This window comes from Plasmodium sp. gorilla clade G2, assembly GCF_900097015.1.
Source record: "Plasmodium sp. gorilla clade G2 genome assembly, chromosome: 13".
NCBI classification, from domain to species: domain Eukaryota; phylum Apicomplexa; class Aconoidasida; order Haemosporida; family Plasmodiidae; genus Plasmodium; species Plasmodium adleri (nom. inval.).
In genome coordinates, this window is record NC_041705.1 from 1731785 (window position 1) to 1750636 (window position 18852).

At 23.4% G+C, this 18852-nt stretch overlaps 1 protein-coding gene across 1 annotated transcript; it reads left to right on the forward strand.

Annotated features, from left to right (window-relative positions):
• Positions 1–861: 861 nt before the first annotated feature.
• PADL01_1345500 (conserved Plasmodium protein, unknown function) lies at positions 862–18528 on the forward strand (the record flags this gene model as incomplete). Its single annotated transcript, XM_028684013.1, has 1 exon — positions 862–18528. The coding sequence occupies one exon, from the start codon at positions 862–864 to the stop codon at positions 18526–18528; it is 17667 nt and encodes a 5888-aa protein (XP_028540133.1).
• Positions 18529–18852: the final 324 nt, after the last annotated feature.

Below are 18852 nucleotides of genomic sequence, written 5' to 3' on the forward strand. Positions count from 1 at the left end.
AATAAAATAATTTTTTTTTTTTTTTTTTTTTTTTATATCTTTCCATTTAATAGAAATAATTTATGAAATTTGAAAAAATATGTATCACTTAAATTTTATACATACATATATATATATAAATATATATTTTTTATAATATAAATATTAATGTTATTATTTTTTAATAAATTTATAATTGTTTTTTTATTTATATATTTTTTTTTATGTATTTATTTTATGAAATATATGTTTGTTTATATGTATGAATATATATTATATATATATATATATTTATATACCATATGTATATGTATTTTTTTATATATTATTTTTTTTATGGAAAGTGTTGTACATATTTTTGTATTATATATATTAAATTAATGAATTATATTACAAAATCTTTATATCATCTTATATATTATGTATATATAATTATTATTAAAAATGTTATATAATAGCCTTATGGCAATTTTAAAATGTAGTAATAATTATATTATGGAATAAAACTGAAAATTGATAAACAATGATATGTTTTTATAATAATACATTTTTTTAGCTTTTGCACTTTTTATTATTTTTTTTTTTTTTTTTTTATTCCTTTTTATTTTTTTTTTTATTTTTTTTTTGTTTTTGTTTTCTTGTTTTTTTTTTTTTATATTTCCTTTTTTTTGTAATTTTAATTTTTTCAAAAATTTTATAAAAATACATGTATCATATTATATGTATTTCTTATAATTATAGAAAAATTGACAAGCATATGTAATGTATGTATATGTATGCATATATATATATATAAGGACATAATGGAAAATAAAAAATAAAAAGAAAGGATAATAAAAATAAATATAAAAAAGTTAAAAAAAAAAAAAAAAAAAGGTAACAATGTTCGAATCATTAGTTGAAAAACTTTTGAATAAATTTTTAGCTCCATATGTGGAAGGTATAGAACGTAATTTACATTTGGGTGTCTGGTCAGGTAATATCGTATTAGAGAATTTAAAATTGAAACCACAAATAACTGAAATATTAGACTTGTCATTTAAGATAATTCATGGAAATATAGGAAGAATAAATATACAGATACCATGGAGCAGCTTAGGAAAAAGCCCTGTGTGCGTTTTAATAAAAAATGTTCACATATATATAAAACCAAGATGTTATAAAAAAAGTGAAGAAGTTATTATAGAAGAATTAAGAAAAGCTAAAATGCATAGATTACAATTATTAGAAGAAGAAATTTCTCTTATTAAGTTACAAAAAAATAATGAGAAATCTTCTGAAAAGTCTACACTTATATTTAAATTATTAAATAAAATTATTAATAATATTCAAATAGATATTCAAGATATATTAATTCATTTTGAGGATCCAGATAAAAACTTTTCTATTGGTTTTATTTTGAAATCCTCTTCAGTCAAAAATTGTCAAAATAATGAGGACATCTCAACACAAGCAAATTCAAATGCAGAAAATAAAACATTGAATCATATAATTGAATTTAAAGGATTATGTATTTATAGCAATAGTGATATAAAATCAAGGACAAAGAAAAAAAGTAGAAAGAAAAATAAAAAGAGAAATAAAGATATAGCAGAAATATTGGAAGATGATAAAGATAAAGACAATGAGAAGGATTCATCAAATGGTAAAAACACAAATGAAATAAAATATAAGAATAATGAAAGTTCATTAAATAATGAAAAGTTACATAATATTAATAAGAGAGAAACAGAGCATATGGAAATATTTGATATTTCGTCAAACGTAAAAGATGATAATGATAATAATATAAATAGTAATGATAATAATATAAATAGTAATGATAATATAATAAATAGTAATGATAATAATATAAATAGTAATGATAATAATATAAATAGTAATGATAATATAATAAATAATAATGATAATAATTTAAATAGTAACAACAAAATATTTGATAATAATGACAAAATATTTGATAATAATGACAAAAAATTAGATAGTAATATCAAAAATAATGACACACATGATTACTCAAAATTCAGTAGTAATGATAGTGGCAACCAAGATGATTATTTAAAAACCACCTTAAATAGAATAAGCAGCTTTTTAAAAGAAGAAGAAAATATTATTTTACACAATTATAATTTTGAATATTTAATAAAACCCTTTGACTTAGTATTACCAGTAGAACAGTCAAGTAATAAAAAAGAATTAAAAGCTAAATTAGAAATAAGTGATAAATGGGAAGGTATTACTCTCACGAAGACACAAATAACCAAAATTATAGAAATAATGAATGAAGCTAATAAATCTAGGAATCAAACAAATAAATTATTATTAAAACATGCATGGACAGTTAGATTAGATATCGAATCGTTAAGAAATGAAACAAAAAACGAATTTATAAATCTATATAATAAAGTATTAGGAGAAGAATATAATATAAGTAATACCGAATTATCTGCACAAGAATTAAATAGATTACAAATTTTATATGATGTTGTAGGTGTTCGACATTTAGCAAAATGGAGATTACAATGTAGAAGTACATTAGAAAAATTTATAGAAGAAAAAAATTTAAAGAAGAAATTTTTATATGACTCAATATATAAACAACAATCTTGGTGGTCATGGGTTACTGGTAATAAAAAAGAAATTGAAAATAAAGTACAAAGTATTTTAAAAAGTGAACAAGATATAATAAACGAAAATGAGTTGTTTATGATACAAGAAGCTATGACAAATGATGATAACTATGATGTTGTTATGCCATCAAAATATGATTTTCAATTTAAACTAGCTAATTTTTGCATTAATGTATATGATGATTGTAAAAAGAGGATAACAAATAATAAAAATGAAAATAATAATAATAATAATATTAATAATAATAGTAATAGTAATAATATTAATAATATTTATATTACAGGAGATAATACAAATGGTAAAGAAGATATGGATGGACATCATATAAGAGAAGATAAATTAAATTTTCATAATATTATAAATGATGAATTAAGTATAAATAGTAGTTGTGAAACCTTATTGACAAGTTCCATAAATTTAAGTTCCAATGATTCAAAAGTAGATAAAAAAAGTGTAAGATATGAACGAGTCAATATATTGTCTATAAATTTTTATCAAATATATTCTTCTTTATCCCTACAATCAGTTGTTGATCATAATGATCATGATAATTTTCAATGGAAGTTTATTATTGAATTACAAAATTTTATAGCAAAACACAAAAATAAGGTATTCATGGAATTTAGGAATAATAAAAATTCCTTTCCATATAATATGAATACATCAGGAAGTTTGTATAAAAATTCTATATTCTATTCATTATTATATAGTCAAACTGTTTGCGCTTATTTAGAAATTAATCATTTAGTAACAGAAAAGGGGAATACATTATCCACTATATTAAGACTAAACCCCTTGGAACTTTATTTATCTCCATTATTAATTAAAAGTATATTGTCATTTACATTTCCTCTATTAGATATAATTAATAAAAGTCACAAGAATGTAATGAAAAAGTACAAGAGTAAAAATGTTAGTTTATCTGTGGAAAAGCAAAAGGAAAAGGAAGAAGCTTCATCAGCGATTATTAAAAAGAAGGAATCAAATTCTGGAACAAGAAAAAGAAATAATAAAAATAAGAAGAGCCATCATGAAATTGGAAATATAAAGAAAGAAACAAATAATGAAGAAATTCTCAAGGGTGAAGGAAATGATACGATAAAACAAGATGATCATAAAAATAAAAATAATGATGATAATGATCACAATAGTGATAATCATGATGAATGTGATGATATTAATGATGATGATAATAATAACGATGATGAAGAAGATGATGATGAAGATGATGATGATGACGAAGAAGCATTACTACAAATAAAAAAAATGGAACAATCAGAATTATTAGAAGGATTAAAAGAAAGAGGAGAAAATGTTTATAATAGAGCTGTTCAACACCTTCCAGATTTATTTGAATTTTATATACATATATGTGGTCCCATTTTACATTTCGACAATTTGACAAACGGTATAGTAGAATTGCATTTAGGTAATTTGGTAGCAAAAACAGAACACCCATGTACATATAATAAATTTAATTTAATATTTGAATTTAATGAAACGCAAATAACATGCTTAAAAATAGGCTCAGGATATATGAAGAAGGATGAAAAATCTAAAAAGGATATAAATTTTAATGAGAACAAAAAATATATGGATAAATCAGCAAAAGCATATAAGAAAATGGATAAAAGTAATATTTATTTAGAAATAAATGAAGAAGGCTTATTTTCAAATAATGCAATAGATAATGCCGAAATGGATGATTTAAAAGATAGTTATTTTAATAGTATAAAAGAAAAAGTATTAACTGGTGAAAAATTTTATATTTTACAACCAATTCCAGTAAAAATCTATGTAGAATATGATTTGAAAATTTTGAAAACAAATATTATATTAGATGGTATATTTTTTCAAATTAATCCAGATGCTATTAGTATCATTTTAGCAGTTCCAACATCTATAACTAGATATCTCACTGGAGTTTATTCTAAAAATAAGAATGAGAATGAATTTAATAAGAACAAGAAGAAAACTTCTGTAGAAAAAAAGGAAGGAGATTTAATGAAAGGAGATGATATTACAAGAGCAAGTTTGTCAAATATTGATAGTGTTACATACAAAAGAAATAGTATTACTGATATTATAAAAAGGAATAAAGACAATGATAATATGGCAGAAATGAATAATAAAGGTATGAAAAAAGAAGAAGAGTCCTTTTTATATGATATTGATTTTTTGATTAAAAATTCTTCTTTTTCAATTAAGAATAAAAAAAATTGTGAAATATTGAAATATGAAGCATGTGGTATATCTTATAAGAACTATTTACAAAAAAAAAGGAAAATTATTAAAATGGAAATAGAACAATTATGGATTTGTGATCCTAGTAATAAGCAACCTATATTTTTTACTTTAACCAAGGATATAAATTCAAAGGATATATTTTTATTTAGATCTTTATCTACATATTTGGAAGAGAAAAGTCATAACAATAATAGTATTGAACAAAAAGAAAATGATATGGAAAGTGATAATCATATAAATGTTGGTATAGACGACGTACTAGAAGAAGATCATTTTATGATGGGCACCAACAACAATAATATTAATAATAATAGTACTAATATTAGGAAGAATAGTTTTAATATAGGTTCAAATGCTTTTGGTAGTTTAGAAAGGTTCGAATCTGCTAAAGTGATTGATGATAACGTATTCATAAGTGGAGAACATAAAGGTTCAATCAAGAATGGATTGACTGATAATTCTATTATGAATAATGTAGAATTAATAAATAATAGAGGAGAAGGTGGAAAATATATGAACACAAATAGATTTTCCATGAGTGGTATAAATCAGTTTAACAAATATGTTGGTATGAGTATGGATAGAAAAAATGAAGAGAGAAAATTGAATGTAAAAAAAGAAAATGATGAAGATAAAAATGTTGAGGAAGAAGATGATGATTTTATGGATGCTATTGAAGAAAAACAATTATCTATAAGTCTTCAAATTTTGCAAGAACATAATGAAAAGAATATTGAAGAAACTCATATTAATTTTATTATTAGTGATATTGAATTACATTGGAAATATAAGACAATAAAACAAATTTTTAAAACAATGAAAGAATATAAGAAAACATTACAATATGGTATAGAAAAAGATATGACATATATAAAAAATAAATTAAAAAATGAAAAGGATTTAAAAAATTATAAAATGTTCATATCTGAAAATGCTTTAAGAAGTGTACAAGAAACTTTGAAAAATGTTAAGGATTCCTTAAACATTTTAGATATAGAATCTGCAAAGCATAAGGATGACATAATAAATAATCTACAAGTGAATGAAATGGACAACGATAATATTAAAATTGGTGCAGAAGGTATACATGTTATGAATCCTTATTATGCGAAAGAGGAAAATTTAAATATGATAACTGATAATAAGTGGAATTTTAATTTAAGAAATGAAAAAAATAATGAAGAAATAAATATGAATAATGATAACACTATAAATGATAATAATGATATTAAAAATAACGATTATATTAATGAAGATATGATTAATAATAATAGTTATAACATTTTGAATGATAATATTCTTAGTAAAGGACTTGATGATACATTACCCAAATTATATGGTCAACAAAATTCATATCCAAAATATTTTTTCAACTGTTTTATAAAAAGTGCTTCTTTAGCCTTCTGGAAGAAGAAGAAAATTTTTTCTAAGATTCAAGTGAGTAATATATTTTATGAAAATAAAATATATAATAATTTTGACCAGAAGATGTTTTTAAATATAGAAAAGGGTATAATGTCAATGAATAATAAGAACATTATATCTAATAATATTAACGATTATAAATACGACTTGTTTATTTCTAAGGATAAGAAAATGTTTGGTTCGAGTGATATGGATAATGAGGATAGAAACATGTTAAATGGATTAAAAATTGTAAAGAAAGAAGGGAACTTAAATGATATGCAAAATGATGATGAGGAAAAAAAAGAAGAATATACAGGAGATGATACCTTTACGGAAAGACGAAATAGTCGAGATATATTAAATAATATAAATGTGGATAACTTATCTTTAGAAATAAAGAAAAAAAAGAAAACGATGCATAAAGAATCGAAAGAAGATTTGTTTATTGGTAAAATAAAAGTATATAATGATAAGAGGAATTATAATATATGTTTATTATGTGAAATTTCAAGAATGTATTATATTTTTTACTTGAAAGATTTAAGATTATTTTTGGAATATTTAGATGATGGTATATTAAATGTTTTTATTAGTAAATCATATAAAAAGGTAGTTCAGGCTGCTCAAACTAAATATTTTTTATTCAATTTTACTTTTATGGATCCCATAGTTATTATACCTGAAGATAAAAATATGATATATAATTATAAGGGCGAGGTGAAAAATGTATCAAGATATTTTAAGAATGAAACCAGTAATAATAACACAAAGGAAAATGAGGACATAAATGATATTGTAAAAGGAGGAGCAAAGGAATGTATTCTCTCGAATGAAAAAAGAGATACAAAAATTGAGCAGAGTAATAATTACAATAATGTGAATAATAAAAATATACATAACACTAATATTGATTCTGATATTAAATCCAATTATGATAAAAATTCCATTGGTACTAATACATATAATTGTAATAATATACCATACATTGAATCTTATTTACAATTCCACTTAAGCAAATTAAAACTTAAAAATTCGTACACCCTGAAATGTACAGAAGAAATAAGAGCAGCACAGAGAAGACAAATGATATTAAAAAAGAAGAAACATAAAGGAAAAATTGAAAAAGAAAAATTAGATAAAAATAAATATAAGAATGAATCATTTGTAAAAACCGATATTGTACCTAATGAACAGGTAGGACCAATGGATCAAAAAAGGAATAGTATAAATAATGATCAGGTGAAGTTAGATTTTACGTTATATATTGATATATTAGATATAGAAAGTAAGGCTTGTGAAAATGGTGGTAGTACTAATATAGAAGGGGAAATATTACATAAGGTAAATTTAGGTTTCTGTTTAATAAATGCTAAGAATGGTATATTTATTTATTTAAATGGAAATGACTTATGTTTAGATTTAACTGTATTTCAACTAGCCTTTTTATTAGATATAATAAATGAAAACTTTTGTTATAAAGGATATTTCCCTATGTGCTTTATATGTGATAAGGATGTAAGTTTGGACAGTATGATAAATTCGGAGTGGTTTAAAAAAGGAAACATGAATTTTAACAATTTTAATAATAGGAAAGAAATGAAAGGAAAATCAAATGACAACAAAAAGGAAGATAAAATGAACAATATGAATAGTATGAATAATAAGATGAAAGATAATTATGAAATTGGAGATGGTGTTGAAAATAATAGTATGTATGATAGCGATCGTACTATAGATAAGGAAGAGGATCAGAGTGAAAATAAAATGGATAAGTCATTGACAAAAGAAAAAAAAAGTGATTCATTAACAAATGATAAACCAATAATAAAAGATTCAAAAGAGAATGTAGCAAAAAAGACAGGATTGAAATTATATGTATATATAAATTTTGAAAGTTTAAAAATTAAAACAGCATTTGATAAAAATACACCTGTAGCCATCATAACATTCCAATATATAAGTATGTCATTTCGTTTAGTTCTCTTAGATTTCTATTATGTTTACTTTTTTGATTTACATGGTAATTCATTATATATTGATGATGCTAGAAAGAATTCAATCAATTATTACAAAAGAGTGGCCTACTGTTGTATTGAAAATGAAAAGAAAAAGTTGAAGAAGGAAAATAGAAACCTACATGAATTGTATAAAAATTTATATAATAAAGAAGGATATAATGATACTATTAATGAGAGTAGTGTATATGAGTATAATAATGTGGAAAGGGATTCTAGTCAAATTAATAAAGAAAATAAATTATATGATAATAAGGAGACATATCTTTGTAATAATAAAGAAGTACAAGATGAATATGAAGAAGAAGTACAAAAAAGAAATAATAGTAGTAGTAATAATATTTCCGTTTCAACACAATTTTATAGAAAAGATTATAAAAATTTATTAATATATATGTTTGAAAATAATGTATTTTTAAATGAAAAGAAGAAAAGGAAAAAACAAAAAGGAATAAAAATAAAAATTAATTCTTTCATAGAAGATTTGTTATTAAATATTGAACTTGATGATGCGTATATTTGTTTTTTTTTCCTTATTTTTATAGATATATATAAATTTTTATCGACAGGATTTAATTTGAGCACGTTACACTTGTATCCGAAGCCATCACCTTATATTGTATCTTACAAGAATGAGAATAAGAAGAAAAAGATTAAGGGTCATGAATATGTAGAGAATAATGAAAGTAAAAGTATCCATAGAAAAAAAAAGGTCATGTGTTCGAAAACAGAGGAAGAAAAGCATATAAAGGAACAGATTAGTATGAAATGTACTAGGTCTCAATATAAAAATAGCACACATAATAATAACAATAATATTCATAATAATAGTAATAATAATAGTAGTATTAATTGTAAGGAAAATACCAGTATCAGTATCGAAGAGAATGTATTCAAAAGAGAAAGGATTCATTATGATGAAGAAATTATTGAAGAAAATGTCCAACTCATAAATGAAGAAGGTAATGAAAAACATTGGGTACAAAAAAAGAAGAAAATTATTCGACGTAGTAGTGTTTTAGAACAATCAAAATATATAAAAGGGAAATTAAAAGAACAGAAAAATAAAATAATAACTAATATAAACGAAGTATTAAAATTAGATAATAAACCATTCCATGTAAGTTTTAAAGTGAATAATGGGAATTTCATTATTTTTACAGATGTAGAAAAAGTTTCTCATCCAATAATAATGTGGTCAAATAATTTTGTTTTTTCATTTTCTTTATTTAATAAATGTATCGTATTTAGAAAAATATATGCGATAGATAGTAAAGTGAAGAGGATTAATTATGTATCATCATCTCATGTACATTATAAATATAATAATATTAAGAAGAGGAACAATAAAAGCAATAATGACAATAATAATAGCATCAACAATAAAGATAATGATAGTATGAAGAATAAGAATAATAATAACCACAGTAAAAATAACAATAACAAAATATTTGATCCTAAGAATATATCGAATCCACTTCATAATTATCATAAAAAAAAAATATTACTATGTGACAATTTGAATGTTATGGGTGAAGCTGTTTACGAATCAGTTGACACAAGAACTGAGGATTATAAATTAAAAAGTAGTGTAGTAAGAAAAGATAATAATTCACCATTTATAACTGTTTTTGAATTAGATATAAATATCGGTAATTTTGATATACGTTTATCAAATGACGATGTTGAAATATTATTGAAAGCATCATCCACATTATTTGGTGATGTACCTAGTTCATTTACAAATATAGTAGTTGACCCAGTTATACCACCATTAACTTTCATACATAAAAAAATAAAGAATAAATTTATGCAAAATAATATTTATTATATAAGTACTACTGTCAATGAGGAGACCGAAATGTTGTGTGGGTCTGATTTGCAAATAACAAGTATAAATTTATTAAAGAAGAGGAGGAAGAAAATTATAAGAAAGAAAGAAAAGAAGGATGCACGAAATAAAATAGAAATGGAGAGAAATGAAAATAATAAAATAAATGATGAAATTAATATGAATGAAAAGAAAAGTGTATTAGGTTGTCATATTGATGAAAAGAAAATAGGACAGGATGAATATAACGAGTTTAGTAATAAGGATGAAATATATACTGATTCGAGTAACATGATGGAATATGTATATTATAAAAAAGTATCTGATGTTTCTTCAAGTACTAATACTTTAAGTTATTCGAATACATCTTTAAGTGAACTACATGGAGAAAAAAAAATATTATATAAGAGAGGTATGAAATATGATGATATATCAGATATAAATAATAACAGTAGTAGCAACAACAACAATAATAATAATAATAATAATAATCAGACAAAAAGTTATCGAGATATAAAAATTAATATAAAGTTACATAATGTAATGTGTACCTTTATAGATGATATAAGAAATTCTATTGTTCCAATTTTAAGAATGATATTTAGTATGAACATAAGTATTAATTTATATACTCATGAATGTTCATATAATATTAGTGACTTAAATTCGAAGTTAGAATATTTTAATAATTGTATAGGTGAATGGGAACCATTTCTTGAGAAATGCAATATTTCATTAGATATACATAATATATTCCCAAATGATGAATATGATGAAGATAAGGAAGCAAACAAATCTCCTATAAGTATCATTAAGATTAATAGTATTAAAGCTTTATGGTTTAATATTACACCTCAGTTAATTAATTTGTTATTTTTATTTGTTCCTGTCTTTTCTGAGAAGGTATCTAATGGCTTAAGGAAAAATGGGAAAAAGGAAATAGACCATTATAATGATAAGGATAATAAATATGTAAGTGAATGTATAAAAAATGATATATTAATGGATGATATGAATAATAAATTAAATGCTAAAGATACATCTATTAATAAGGATTTAGAAACATCTGAACAATTGAATAGCTTAAATGACTTTTCTAGATGTGATAGTGGATCTGTCGAATTAGAATACAAAAATTTGAGTGTCAAGAGTAAGAGCATATTCGAAGATTGTTCTTCAGTTTTTAATTCCTTTCCATGTGATACAGATGGTAAGGAAGCAAATGATTTTCATTTAGATGACTTTTTAAAAAAGGAAGAGAATCGAAATACATATTATAATAGGAAAGATAACTCTGTTATATATTACGTTAATTTGACTAGCGAATACTTTTATGCCTTTTTAATGCCTGAAAGTAAGATTGAAGAAATTATGAAGAAAAAAAAATCTGCCGATACAAAAAATGTATACAAAAGTGTCAATGAGGTGGATGACACAAATATGACGATAAAATCTTATAAATGGGATGAAAAAAAAAAAAAGGTAGAAAAGGGATCTATTCAAAGGGAGAATGTTACCAAAGGTAATGAAATCAAAGAAAAGGTCGTTAAAGTAAATTCCATAAAAGAAAATCTAAAGAAGGAACATTCTTTAATTTGTTCGGATGATAATAGTATCCATAGCGAAGCAAATGAAGATTATATATCTGAAGAAGATCTTTTCAAAATGATACCTGATTTATATGCAAAAATTATAACGACAAATGAATTAATATCATTAGACAGACTATTAATCAACGAAATAGAAAATAATTCGTTAATAGAAAAAAAATGTTTATATTTATATTTGATACCCATTCCACCCACAAATGTTGTCAATATAGTTCATGATATGTTTTCGAATATTAATAAAAGAGACATTGTTTTAGATTTGATGATTACAAAAAATCCAAAGAAAACTATTGAAAATTTATTAAATTACAATCAACATAAGGAAGACATACGTATTAGAAGAAATAGTATAAATAGCATTTGGACGGATCATATGATGTATGATGACAATAATAAAAAGAAACATATAGAATTGTATTTGAAAAAAATGAAAATGAAGGGGGAAGAAGATGGTGGTAGTAAGGTAGGAACGGAAAATACACATTTATTGGAGGATCAAAAAATGTATTTGTTAAACAAAGAAATGTGGAATGATTATAAAAATGTTAAGGGTATTATAAAAGGAGAGGACAAATATACAAATAGTACTATTAGTAAAACTGATCATACCTCAAAGAGTAACAATATGGACAATAACATAAAAGGTAATGATACTATTAATAGTAATCACAGTGATAAAGAATATGAGAAGAGACAAGACATGAGCCAAAATAATGTAAATGGTAATATCTTAAATGTTATGGTAGAAGGGAACGACGAGTTGATGGATAAAGAGAAAAAGGTTAATAAATCATTGAGTTTATATACAAAAGAGTGTGAAAATGATGATAATAATGAGTATGTGAATGATGATGAAGAAATATCTTGTGATAGTTCTTCTGATACATGTGAGGATTATGAATCAACTGATGATACGAATTCAATTGATGAAAGGGATAATTTGAATTATGAATATTATTTTAAATATAATAAGAAAAAGAAAAATGATTCAAATTCTATTTTTTCATCGAATAAATTTGTTGGACCCTTTTTAAGAAACACAGAATGTGTTATAATAAATTTGATTAAGAATAGTTGTACATCATTAACTACATCTTTGAAAAATAGCAATGTCATACATTTATTAAAGCCTGGTGATTTTGTGTTTGATGAGAAATATAAGTATAATTTTTCCAGCAAAAAGACTAATGAAATTATGACAAATAATAGTAACACTGATGGGATTATGACAGATGATAGTGTAATTAATGGATCCATAAATAATAATAATAATAATATGTGTAACAAAAGTATACAAAATAATACATTTACAAAACAGATTGTCGATAAATATGTTTCTAAAAATAGTATTAGTATTAGTAATAATAAACATAATAAATCCAGTATATTAAATAAAGAAAACATTGACAAGATAAATGAATGGGAAAGAAGAAATGAAGAAATGATTAAACAAACATATATAGCATGTAAATATAGATTGAAAAATAATTATTTGCCACAAACATCGTTGGTTGAAAATGTGTGTGAAATTATATCACCTATGCCAAATTATAAAATATTATTTATGTCTTCAACAGTTAGAATTATAAATAAATGTGGTATTCCCTTAGAATTCTGTTTTTTTGATGGTAGTCGAAATCCTATATTACTAACATCATTAGAGAATAGGACTATACCTATAAATACTTTATATCCTAACCATAGTGATTCATTTAAGAATTATAAAGTATCTAACAGTTTGAATATTAATCCGAATATAAAATTAAGACAAAAAAATAATAATTTAAGTTTCACTGTAATATTAAATCATGAGTATTTATTATCAGCACCCGAATGTGTTTTTTGTGGGCCCTCTCATGTTTACATGTCTTTTAAACCTATCAATGTGATAACAGCAGAGAATGAATATTATGACATAGTAACCGGTGGTCCCACGACAAATAGTGTGAACAATAATAATAATAATAATAATAGTATTAGTAGTAGTCATAATTATTATGGTAATAAATCAAATGTTAATGATTTATTAAAAAAGGACAAGCGAGGAAACAATGATTTAATAGATCCTATGTCTATTAATATAGAAAATGGATGGTCTGATATTTTTAGTTCTGATATATCTCAAGGGACGTATGTAAAAAAATGTAAATACAAAGATATGAATTCCTTCATGTCTAATATAAATAAAAGTAATAGTAGTGGAAATAATTATTTTTATTTCTTGGTAAAGATTGAAAATAAGATAAGTGCTTTACCTGCTGAGAAAAATTTGAAAATTATCACTATATATCCGCATGTGAGTGTTGTAAATGCTATACCAGCATTTGTAGACATAATAATAACATCAGATGTAGTAGAAGATAAGCAGAATGATTATATGTATGAAGAAAGGAATAAAATAGATGCATTAAAAAATAAGAGAGCAAGGTTATTAAAACAATGTGAAGATATAAATTCATATTTGAGTAAGGTGAATGCATCAAAATATGGTGGAAGTAAAATTTATAGTGATAGTTCATCTAAGGTAACAGGTAAAAAAGACAATAGTAATAGTAGTAATAGCAATAGCAATAATAGTGAACATGTATATATGCAAGAGTTGAACAAATTAGAAAGAGAAATATATCATATAGATGAAGAAATAAAATATAAGAAAAAAGAATTATCTTCTCCTTTAGTAAAAGGATATGTTAATAGAAGATTAAATCCATTTTCTATATTTTATATATATGAGATAAAGAAATATACTTGTTTGAATTTAAAGATGAAGATAGGAAATTCACAATGTGAATGGTCTGAGAAATTATTTTTAGTAGAAGATGATGAAGAATCTGTAACAAGATTTTCATTACATTTTAAAAAATATGCATCAGTGGAAGTTGAAATTATTAAAAATTTTAGTGGATATTTTAATTCATTGAGTAGTATCTTAGGAAATAAACAATTATATATTTTTTCTTTACCAAGATGTTTTATAGATAGAACAGGTTTAGGAATTAAGGCAATAAATTCGAATAAATATTATCCTGTGATTAATGGGATAACATTATTAGGGGAGCATTCTCAGATTGATTTGTTATTACCTCACAAAACATATACTCATCCAAACAATAATGGGAACAGTGGCAATAATAGTGTTGAAGATGATAGATATAATTATTACTATAAAGGTGATTTGAAGAGATCGAACAGAATGTATGATAAAGGAGGAAATCATAGAAAAGATTATAACGATGGAAACGAAAGTTATGGTAATGATAATGATGTTAATAAAAATGATAGTCGTTATGTTAATAAAAATGCAATTATTATAGATTATAATGATATATTTAATGATTTTAATTATCCTTCACCTGCAAATAATTCTGTAATATTATTCAAAGCCACATTACCACCTATTGGTAGTTATACAGAGACCAATGTGATTTGTAAAAATTTTTTTTATACCTTTTGTTTAAATACCGAAAAAATAAAAACAACAAATATTCCATATATTATAAGTAGAATAATTACAGTGGTTCCACAATTTATTATTAGTAACAAATTGAATTATCCTTTATTAATTAAACAATATCAGAATGACCAGATTCAAGGAGTTCGGGCAAATGATACTTCTCCTTTATATTTTACAAAAAAAAGTAGCATTTTACTATTTCAATTTAAATGTTTAGATCCTTCTAGAAATAGTAATGAGGATAAGAATAATATGTTATTAGGTCCAAAAAATGTAATAAAAAGTAATGGAAATAAATATTATAAGTTGAATAAAAATATATATTGGTCATCTGTTATATATCCAAGTGAAAATTTCGTTGGAACAAATTATATGGTAATCAATACAGGAAATCACGAAAAATCGGATGTATACGCGATAACTTGTATACCTGATAGAGGTACGAAAAATATTATAATAGAAAAATTGGAAAGTAAGAAGAAAGGTTTTATAGCATATAATAATTCAAGTATTGCAAAATATTTAAAGATTAGAACATTCCATGATGATACGAGACATATGAAATTACAAGATGACGAGAATTATATAGAAAAAAATATGTTTCTAAGTAACTTTTTAAAACCAACAGATATGGAACATTATTTTAATATAGAACCAAATAAATATAGTTATTTGGGATGGGTAAATCCATTTATATATGTTACTAGAAATGTACAGATAGAAATTGTTTTAGAAGATTTAAAAATAATACCTAAATCTCCATTCGTTTTAAAATTTGCTATATATAATTATTCACAAAAAACATATTATATAAATTATTATAATTTCACTTTTATTATATGTATAGAATATATAGAAGATTTGATAACAATAAAATTGAGTCATAAATTCAATATAAGCTCAAATGTTTTAGATCATTCCCCTTATTATTATATGATGAATAATAAAAGTAATATAACAAATGGAATTGCATATGCTAATAATTCACATAATAATATTAGGTCCATCAAACATATGAATAGTTGTGACAATTCTGTAACATCTAATAATGACGTTAAAATAGGAATAAATAAAAAGAAGAAATATATGGAAATGGAAAATCAGGTAAGTATAGAAAAGTATAATATAATAAATGGTAAAGATATTTCAAATGAAGGGAATAATATAGATAAGAATTCAGAGAATAGTTTAAGTTTATCAAAAAATAGTGCTTATGCCCACAAACAAATGATGATAGATCATGATGAATATCATTATGTTAAACATATTGATGAGAAGGATGGGGGTACTGGTAGTTATAAAAATAATAGTATTTGTAGTAGTACTAATAATTATTATAAGAATGAATCTGTGAAGGTGATAAGTAATACATATAAAAATGTTCATATAATAATAAATGTAACCCAGATAGGTGTAAGTATTATATCTAATATCTTAAAAGAGGAAGTATTTTTTATTGAACTATCAAAATTGTGTGCATTGTTTTATATGAAAAATGAAGAAGAGGTAATAGATATAAAAATAACAGATGTACAAATAGATTGTCAGTTGGAATCGTGTGAAAAATGTGTGTTGTTAGCGAATAGGGGAATAAGTTCGTCAAATAATAATAATAGTAGTAGTAATAATATGATTACTGGAGGTGATATTAGTGGTAGTAATAGTGTGTATCAGAATTATCGTGATGAAAATAAAAGTTTTACAAGTAATGAGAATGACATCCTTCGTTTTAAGAAAACATTTGATCGTAATTCGGACGACAAAATTAATTATATGAATCCTCTATATGAAAATAATAATAATAATAATAAGAGCAGAGGTTCTACTACTAATAGTGTTAGTAATAATAATAATTATAATAATAATAGTAATAGTGTATTGAATAAGAATATGAGTGGAAATGAAGAAAAGATTTTTTTAAATATATATGTAGAAAGGTCATTTATATCACATAATGATGTGATATTTAAAAAAATACAAGTTTCTTTAGATGATGTAGAAATAGAAATGGATGCTGAAACTTTGAATGGTATAAATTTATTAACAGCAGAATATATTGAAAGTTTAAGTATTGTTCAAAAAAAAAATTTGTTATATGAAGAAATACAGAAATGGACTATTTTACCTGTATATGTAAATTACAAATCCCCAGAAATACCATTAGCCATAAATATCCAATACATGCAAATAGATAAATTTACCTTAATAGTGTGGTGTTCATTTTTATTAGATAAAATGCATATGATGAGTGATTTGTTACGAATTGGATTAAGAATATTGATGGTATCAGGAAAATTAGAATTATTAGGTGCACCTGTAACATTAAATCAAGAAATTTTTAATAATATTCGTGTAAGTATTAAATCCTTTTATGCATTACTAAAAGATAAGTATAGTCATTCTATTTTGGCTTGTTTAGGATTTATAGTAGGATATAGTAGTTTAATAAATATACCTAAAATACCATTAGAAATTGGTCGAAATACTATAGGTTTAGCTGTATATGCAGTAGATAATGTGAGTGTTGGAATTGGAAGCTTTTTATCAAATTTGACATTTGATTCTGAATATATTAATAGAAGACAAAAAGAGAGAACATTTAAAACAAACACTAATATGAAAGAAGGTTTAATTAGTGCTGTTAAAAATATAGGTGAAGGAGTATTAAGTTTATCTAATATTGTAACGAAACCAATTGAAGGGGCACAAAAAGAAGGATTTGGTGGATTTTTCAAAGGAATAGGAAAAGGTGTTGCTGGTTCTTTAGTAAAACCATTAGATAAAGTAGGACAAGCTGTATCTGATGTAACTCGTGGAATAAAAGCAGAAGTATCTAAACCTATAGGTGGTCATAAATATAAGACTAAAAGGCATAGAAAACCAAGAATGTTATGGGGAGAATATGGAAAATTAAAAGAATATAATATAAACGAAGCAGAGTTAAGAGAATGCTTAGGTTTGAAATTTTCAAAAAATATTATGAAATGTTTAACAGTACATAAACAAGAAAATTATCCTCCATCACATTATGCATTATTATTATATCCAAAGGTAATTATATATGCAAATCTATATGCTAATACTAATGCCCAAAAAAATGATTTCTTATTATCAGAAAAAAAAACAGATATTGTTATATGGTCTATAAAAATAGAAGATATAACAGAAATACGAGCATCTAGTCATGGTCTCATAGTTAGAACAAATACTAGCACAAATACGGTTTATAAAATTCCATGTAATAATGCTATATTGATAAATAAAATATATAGGGAATTGCATAACTCAAAAAATTCCATAAACTCAACTGTTATTTTGGGCGCGAATAATTCTGCCCTCTACAAATATTTATAAAAAGAAAATCAAATTATATATATATATATATATGTATATGTTTATTTGTTTAGATATTTACTTATTAATTCATTTATTTATTCATTTATTCATTTATTTATAGTTTTATGTTTTAATATAATATATTTTTTTATTTTTTATTTTAATATATTTAAACTTCTTTTTAGTAAATATTAAAAAGTTCTTCAATTCTAATATTTCCATTATTTATCTCATTATATATAGAGAGTGTATTTTTTTTTTTTTTTTTTTTTTTCTTTTTTCCAGTTTGCCTTCATAAAAAAGGGCTTATTTAAACAAAATAAAAAAATATACTATAAATTT